The sequence below is a fragment of the Salvelinus sp. IW2-2015 genome, linkage group LG15, assembly GCF_002910315.2.
Source record: "Salvelinus sp. IW2-2015 linkage group LG15, ASM291031v2, whole genome shotgun sequence".
NCBI lineage: Eukaryota > Metazoa > Chordata > Actinopteri > Salmoniformes > Salmonidae > Salvelinus > Salvelinus sp. IW2-2015.
The window spans coordinates 34,728,867-34,737,565 of NC_036855.1; the positions used below are offsets into that span (position 1 = coordinate 34,728,867).

Genomic DNA, 8,699 nt, shown 5'->3' on the forward strand with positions numbered 1-8,699 from the left:
TTTTGATTTACCTCGTTTGTATATTTCACCATATCTGAATGTTGGGTGTCTCCATTCAGACCATACGTTTCTCTGGCCCAGCTATATTAACTCCTCCCATATGAATGAATAACTCCATTATTAGGTACTTTGTATTGCTGGCAAATGCTGTGTTTGTGTAGTTAGGTTCGAGAGGTGGCGAACATGATAAACTTGTGCTATTGCATCTTATTTATTTCTGGTGTAATACTCTAGTGTGGTTTTACACCTGGGTATAATAAGCTAACCACCTGTTTTCTGTGTGCATTTTCTTAATAATAACAATTTATTAATCCTACATATATCCGATTGGAATGAAGCTGACTGGTCTTATTTTAATTTTTCCTGCTGTCACTGACCTTACCCCATGTCTAGGGCCAAGAGTTTTTCCTGGTCAGGTCACCTGGTCAGGAAAAACTCCTGACTTGCCCTCTGTCCTCCACAGACGGTATACTGCGTTACTGGACAGTAGCCATAGTATTTGAACTCAAGCTGGTGAAGGGGAATGAACAGTAGAATCCTAAAGCACAAGCTTTCTAATGCATGTCCTTCTCAGGTTTTCATATGTGTACATGGGCGTAGCTGTAGACGTGTTTAATATAAGGCTGTACCTTCTTGAATATGACAGATGTTTCTTTGCTGCTGACAAACTGTTGTTTAAACTAACCTGCCAGTGATTAAAGGGAAGTGGTCATCTTTGTACAACACACTGCTGTTTTGCTGTAAACGCGCAATGTTTTATGAGCTGGAGTATTTTATAGACAAAGTATGTATCAATAATATGAAAAGCAATAGCTAAATGATAATGAAGAATAACATGGATCAGTGAATATTGTGGAAAATCTTTAGATTTACTTTTGGTGGATTTTGTACTGTATTTATTACTAATGATGATGCAAAAAGTTGCATAGCTTAACCCAAACTGTTCTGTCTCCTTTTTTTATTTATTGTCTTGTATATGATCTTTTTGTATGTGTTTTTCAAATAAACTGCCCAAAATGCTGAAAGTACCTGGTTAAGGATTATTAAATTCTTCTTGTAAATACTTAACTTCATGACACAAGAATCGGTACAAACGTTTATAAACACAAAGCAAGTATAAAATCTAAATATCAGCAATAATCCCTGACAATTAGGCTAAATGGACACACAGAGCCTGTGCATGAAATACATGTCAACAGTGGTGTATCTAGTCCAGCATGAGTGAATACAATCACATGTTATGAATATGCTTATCATTTGTTTCTATATAGTTATCACCTATGTTCTCTGTTTATGTTTCACAAAGTAAAATATTAAGTCATACAAAAAAAATTCTGATTGAAAAGTACTCCAGAACCCCCCCCCCCACCACCACCAATACATAAATAGCCGGTCCCAAGTCCCTTAAAACCTCTTAAGGATCGGACCCTTTTTCCCAATTTTTGCCTAAAATGACATACTAAATCTAACTGCATGTAGCTCAGGACCTAAAGCAAGGATATGCACATTCTTGATACCATTTGAAAGAAAACACTTTGAAGTTTATGGAAATGTGAAATTAATGTAGGATAATATAACACATTAGATCTGGTAAAAGATAATACAAACAAAAAAACACGTTTTCTTTTCTCCATTATCTTTGAAATGCAATAGAAAGGCCATAATAAAACAGAAACAGAAGGGGTTCAAACTTGAGAAGTCCCTACATTTGAATATAAATGTAGGGACATTTGTAGGGAATCTACAATCCATGCTACATTTTATCTCTGGGACCCCCAGGATGACAAATCAGAGCAAGATTACTGAATGTAAGTACATTATTTACCTTTAGAGGTGAATGTATCAAACCAGTCTCCGTGATAAAAGTTTTGTTGTTGTGCACTCCTCAAACAATAGCATGGTATTTTTTCACTGTAATAGCTACTGTAAATTGGACAGTGCAGTTAGATTAACAAGAATTTAAGCTTTCTGCCCATATAAGACATGTCTATGTCCTGGGACATTTTCTTGTTACTTACAAAGTCATGCTAATCACATTAGTGCACGTTAACTCAACCGTCCCGGTGGAGGGACAACGATCCCATAGAGGTTTTAAACCCTAGAGTTGATGTCCACACCTCCTTGGGAAATCTAATTAGCATAATAAACAAATCCCAATAAAAATCTGTCTGTTTAAACTAGAGATATGGTTATTGCATGGGCTGATAATCTACCGCCTCCTACAATGGTGACCTTCCGCATCTGCGGGGTGGGGTTTGTCAGACCATGAGACATCTCGAAAATCGGTCTTCTCACGAAAACCTTTGTAGCGTCCGAACGGTTTGGCATCCAAACTAATATGACCACTCTATGGAAAGATGACTCTCACGAACACAACGGTCACGTGACTCATCTGAAGTCGGTACCACCGATCTGCCAACTTCTGTCTGTATCGTCTGAACAGTTTGGCTAGGACGCCCACAAGCATCACAAGACTTGTCTGAAGGTAGCCCAGTACCAGTTAAAACAATTAATGGAACAGTATATTTGGAAGTAGTTTTAAGTGTATAAAAAAAAGGGAGTTAAATATGGGTACATTAAAAAAATTAAATAAATAAAAAATCCTGATCTTTGTTATATCTCTCGGATATAGGACAGCCACTTTAAAACAAACTTCCTTTGATTAATTTTTTCCCCATGTATGAATCTCTTATTCAATGCGTTTCTATGGGCTAATAGCAGTAAGGCCCCCCTCCCCGGCTTAGAAGGGTTAACATGGATACATGTCAGTATTTGGGGTAGAGCACTCTTTGTATCTGCCCATCTGCCTTCTGAGGGTCCAACCACTTCCCACACAGGAAGATAGTGGTCACCGAGTTGGCTGTGTTGGTAACCTCTACACACTCCAGGTACCAACCAGAGTTGTGGCTTGAGCCATCATGCTCCACTTTGACCCTCAGCAGCTCCCCTAAATCCAACATCTCCAGAATGAAACGATCTGTTTGTCCTCGCTCAAAAAGGTTTCGGAACTTCTGCTTTAAGGCACGCTTTCCAGAATCCCCATTGGAGCCATATATGGTGATGTAAACGTTAGAGTCAGTTCCGGCCCTTTTGACGTCGCCGGTGATGACGATTATCTCGTATTTGACGGGCACGAGGCTGCGGACCTTGCTGGCAAAGCTCTCAATGGTCTTAAAGCATTCGAAGGTCAGAAACTTGTCCCGTTTGGCTGCTAGAGGGATCTGGGCATCACAGTGGAATAAATACCTGGACAGGAACAGAAAGAGAAGCATAATGACATGAGTTTAGACATGATGAGAAAAATACCTGTCTTTGTTCCCCAGAAGTTTTCACTCACTTGTTTCCAAGTCCCTTCTCTGTCACCACAACTTCCAGGACGTGCCAGAAGGCCTCACCCTTCACCTTCTTGCTGTCTTTAGTCGTGTGCCCCACACAGATGCCAGCTATGTCACCCACATGCTTGGAGGAAAACTCAAATGTGTCTGTGGCTCCACTGAAAAGAGACATCCACAGGATTTTACTCTCCCTTCTTTGATATCTGTAAAATAATGATTATTTTAAGCACAGTATGAACTTCACTGTCCTGAAATTAATGGCCTGCTGAAAACAGTAAGATCAAGAGAAAAGGTAGAACACCAGAGCACTTGAAAGAGAAGAGAAGATTCTTTAGGGGAACCAATAACAAGAGAATGGCTTGAAGTGTTTCTTGAGAACCTACCAAAGGAACCTCTTTTTCTTTGAACTATTCTCCAGCACAAACTCCTTTGAACGTCCCCTCTTTCCTTCCAGCACGATCCACACATTCTCCTTGGTGTCTGCGCCATCAGTGTTAGCTGTTGTAGTGGCAATTTCATATTCTGGAGAAAGAATTAAAAAAGGCAACATCTTAAATTCTAACTTAATTTATTCATAACATAAGTGCCTGCCGTGTAAAATATAGTAATAGATCTACAATCCCTAGCCTAGATGTTAGGTGTAGGGATTGAAAGGAAATGTAAACTGCTCTGGTAGACTACATTCATTTATATGGTGATATTCATTTATATGGAGTATCAATTAACCGGACATTCCAAATGGTAAATCTAATATAGCGGTCATCCACTTATCATGGAACAATCTATTTCTCTGGAGTTTTCTTGGCTCACTAGTCTACATCAGGGTCAGAGGTGAACTCACTGGTCTTGTCACTGAAGTCTAGGATGTCGTTGTTGGCACAGGCCAGCTCTGTCATGATCTGCCCGTCGTCCACATTCTTGGCCAGCCAGCGGCCACATGGGAAACGGAAATTCTGGTCCATGGTCTCATCTTTCACATCAATGTACTCCAGGTGCCAACCCGGAGCAGGACCTGAGAGAAACACAGGTTTATGGCTTATATTCTTGCCTCTACTCCAATCAGCCACTAAAAGACTTAGTTTAGTTTTCCCGTGCTGTAAATCCTGTGTACAGAACTGCAGTTGCCAAGAAATCTATCAATCAAAAGTGAGAAAGAAAGCTCTCCTGTGTCCTGTTTCAGTCCGTTTGGCCACCGCCATCACCGTCATTACCGTTTGTGATAAAACTATGTGGCATGGCACATGAAGACCTGTTCCTCACCCTTGTTGTCGTGCCATACGCGGATCTTGGAAAGCTCTCCCAGGCTGAGGATGTCTGGGAAGCGGAACACGTCTTTTGACTTCCGCTCAAACTTGTTTCTGCTACCGCCCTCCTTTAGTGCCAGCGTACCAGTGTCTCCGTTCTCCCCAAACACTATCAGGAACACGTTGGCATCAGTGCCCGCGCCTGGAAGAGAGGAGGAAAAGGGATATTAAAGATGGTGGAGAAAAAAGGTAGAACTAGGGGGTGCAGGAGTTTTTCCCATGTGGATTTTTGTTCTCATGTGGAGCTGTTGTGACCCACCTCCCATGTCGCTGGTCTGGACCTGGATGATGTAGGTGGTCCTCTCCACCATCTCCTCCTCATCCACCACCGCTGCCAGCTCACAGATCTTAGTCCTTTTGGGCCCTTTGGTCTTCGACAGCCAGTTCTCATTGGTAAACACAGACACCTCCTCTGTAGTCAGGTTATGCATCACGATCTAGAGGACACGTACAGTATGCCATACATACCAGACATTTATATTAACATGCTAATCTATTAGCAGACTCTCAGGGCAATTTATAGAAACTGTTTTGAGATAAGGCTGAAATAAACACAATACAGGATGGGGGGAACTCCGACCTGAGTTAAGCGCGTGTAAATGGAGCGTAATTCTTTTCTCTCTAAGCATATTCTGACCTTGAACTTAAGCATGAGAATAGGATGCTATTCACCCGCTATTCATTTGGGGTGGAGTTCAAATAAATGAAGGTGTGGCGGAAGTGTGTCTACGGCAGCGTTTCCCAAACTCGGTCCTCGGGATTCCAAGGGGTACAAGTTTAAGTTTTTGCCCTAGCACTACACAGCTGATTCAAATAATAAACTAATCATCAAGCTTTGGTTGCAAAAAACAAAACGTGTGTAACGGATGTGAAATGGCTAGCTAGTTAGCGGTGGTGCGCGCTAATAGCCTTTCAATCGGTGAAGTCACTTGCTTTGAGACCTTGAAGTAGTGGTTCCCCTTGCTCTGCAAGGGCCGCGGCCTTTGTGGAGCGATGGGTAACGATGCTTCGTGGGTGTCAGTTGTTGATGTGTGCAGAGGGTCCCTGGTTCGCGCCCGGGTCGGGGCGAGGGGACGGACTAAAGTTATACTGTTACACGTGCACACCTTGGGGTTCCCAGGACCGAGTTTGGGAAACGCTGGTCTACGGATATGCCTTCTGACCTTGACTTAATTCCCTAATAATTCCACCACCTTTACGAGTGAGGAAACCATGAACAAGGTCTAGCGAACTTGCCTATTCCAAGTGGAAAAAGCGTTCTACTTTATTTTTCCAAATAGAAATCCAACCATTCAGAGGGCCTCCCGAGTGGCGCAGTGGTCTAAGGCACTGCATCACAGTGCTAGCTGTGCCACTAGAGATCCTGGTTTGAGTCCAGCTGGCCTCGACGGGAGACCCGTTGGGCGGCATACAATTGGCCCAGCATCGTCCGGGTTAGGGGAGGGCTTGGCTGACCGGGACTCCTGTGGCAGGCACATGTACGCTGACACGGTTGCCAGGTGTGCGGTGTTTCCTCTGACATATTGGTGCGGCTGGCTTCCGGGTTAAGCGGGCATTGTGTCAAGAAGCAGTGCGGCTTGGCTGGGTCGTGTTTCGGAGGATGCACGGCTCTCGACCGTCACCTCTCCCGAGTCTGTACAGGAGTTGCAGCGATACCACGAAATTGTGGAGAAAAAGGGGTTAATAAAAAAATAAATCAAACCATTCTGCATTACAACTTAATAAGAGCTAGGTAAATGAGTAATCTGTTTGGATAAGGGAATTGTAAATATAAATGACACTTGTTTTACATCTATTTGTTGCACCCTCTACAACCACTGTGATTATTATTTGACCATCTTGAAGAACGATTTGGCCTTAATGGCCATGTACTCGTATAATCTCTACCCGGCACAGCCAGAAGAGGACTGGCCACCCCTCAGAGCATGGTTCCTCTCTAGGTTTCTTCCTAGATTCCAGCCTTTCTAGGGAGTTCTTCCTAGCCACCGTGCTTCTACATCTGCATTGCTTTCTGTTTGGGGTTTTAGGCTGGGTGTCTGTATAATCACTTTGTGACATCTGCTGATGTAAAAAGGGCTTTATAAATATATTCAATTGATTGATTTTACCGTATAATCGCTGGAGGAGACAAATGTGAAACCAGTCATATTGCAGCAAACTGAAGCATTGCAACATATCAACTTTCCCACAGTAAAGTTGATGAAATGTGTCATTATGCAGAATTTAAATTGTACAGTCTTTTAACTTTACGTTAAAAACATTACGAATCCAAGATGGCGTAGCAGTCAGTTGTCCTTTGTCCTCGTCCTGTCCCGTGTATATATTTTTTATATATTTTTCTTCGCATTTCTTTTTATATATATATTTTTTCTTCTTAAAAACTCAACTTCAAAACACTCTCCTGCAACCTACCTCACCAAATGTGGTGCGGATCTGCTTTTTTTCTCCTCAAAGGTATTATTCACCTCGTATCCGAAATCTACAACAGAAGCTAGCCAGTAGTTAGCCAGCTCACAAGCTAACGTGAGTAGTTCAGCTAACCACAGCTAGCGCTTATCAGCTATCCTTTAGCTCGGAAAACTATTGCCAGTTTTGGTACAACGCGACTAGACAGAGCATACCAGACCTATTTTCTCTCCATATCCCCGGATTTTTACGGCAAGCTTCTGGACATTTAACACCTGGATCTTGCAGCTAACTAGCTGCTATCCGAGTGACTATTGGCTACATCAATTCCGGAGCAAACCCAATTATCCGGAGCTAGCCAGCTGAAGAGTTCCATCAGCCACTCCTGGGCTACAATCACCTACCGGACCCGTTTTACTGCCGATGCGGAGCCCCGCCGGCCTTCACGACTGGGATACCGACGTTATCTGCCCGAGGGAGTTATTCATCTAGCAGAAGTTAGCCAGCTCACAAGCTAACGTGAGTAGTTCAGCTAACCACAGCTAGCGCTTATCAGCTATCCTTTAGCTCGAAAACTATTGCCAGTTTTGTACAACGCGACTCAGACGAGGCATACCAGACCTATTTTCTCTCCATATCCCCGGATTTTTACCGCAATCTCGGACATTTACACCTGGATCTTGCAGCTAACTAGCTGCTATCCGAGTGATATTGGCTAACATCAATTCGGAGCAAACACCAATTATCCCGGAGCTAGCAGCTGAAGAGTTCCATCAGCCACTCCTGGGCTCAATTACCTATCCGGACCCGTTTTACTGCCGATGCGGAGCCCCACCGGGCCTTCACGACTGGGATACCGACGTTATCTGCCCGAGGGAGTTATTCAACTTGGCCCCTCCATCGCGACGCAACCTGAACGCCCATATGCTAACTGCGGCCCGCTAATCGTTAGCTGTCTTGAGCATATCGGCTGCTATCTGAACAGGTCTATCGAACAATCTTACGCCGCGGGCTAGCTTAGTGGAGGCCTCACTGCTCCATCTACGGCTGCCCCCTGGACACTATGATCACTTGGCTACATAGCTGATGCTTGCTTGACTGTCCATTAATTCACGGTACTCCATTCCGTTTATTTGTGTTTTATCTGTCGGCTCTGTGCTTTAACTCAGGATCTGTGTGTAGTTAATCCGACCCTCTCTGCCTAGCCGTCGCCATTTTTACCTGCTGCTGCTGTGTTAACTGACTAGCTGTTGTTATCTCACCTGTTGTTTTAGCTAGCTCTCCCAATCAAGACCTGCAATCACTTTATGCCTTATTGTATGTCTCCCTCAAATATCAATATGCATTGCATACTGTTGTTCAGGCTAGCTATCATTGTTTTGGTTTGCAATGGACCCCATAGTTCCACTCTCCGTACCTCTGATACCCCCTTCGTCCCACCCCCCACACATGCGGTGACCTCACCCATTGAGACCAGCATGTCCAGAGATACAACCTCTCTTATCATCACCCAGTGCCTGGGCTTGCCTCCGCTGTACCCACGCCCCACCATACCCCTGTCTGCACATTATGCCCAGAATCTATTCTACCACGCCCATAAATCTGCTCCTTTTATTCTTTGTCCCCAACGCTCTAGGCGACCAGTTTTGATAGC

The 8,699-nt window shown here is 43.6% G+C and overlaps 1 protein-coding gene across 1 annotated transcript in view; it reads right to left on the bottom strand.

Moving 5' to 3' along the window:
- Nucleotides 1–420: 420 nt before the first annotated feature.
- Nucleotides 421–8,699, bottom strand: part of loxhd1b (lipoxygenase homology PLAT domains 1b) — a 55,342-nt gene continuing 47,063 nt past the window's right edge. The window contains exons 38-43 of the mRNA XM_070446838.1: nucleotides 4,899–5,076; nucleotides 4,596–4,781; nucleotides 4,177–4,347; nucleotides 3,719–3,857; nucleotides 3,338–3,493; nucleotides 421–3,246 (exon numbers count right to left, since the gene is read on the bottom strand). Of these exons, the coding sequence (XP_070302939.1) occupies nucleotides 2,766–3,246; nucleotides 3,338–3,493; nucleotides 3,719–3,857; nucleotides 4,177–4,347; nucleotides 4,596–4,781; nucleotides 4,899–5,076 (1,311 nt within the window). The 3' untranslated portion in view covers nucleotides 421–2,765. The remainder of the gene's footprint in view (nucleotides 3,247–3,337; nucleotides 3,494–3,718; nucleotides 3,858–4,176; nucleotides 4,348–4,595; nucleotides 4,782–4,898; nucleotides 5,077–8,699) is intronic.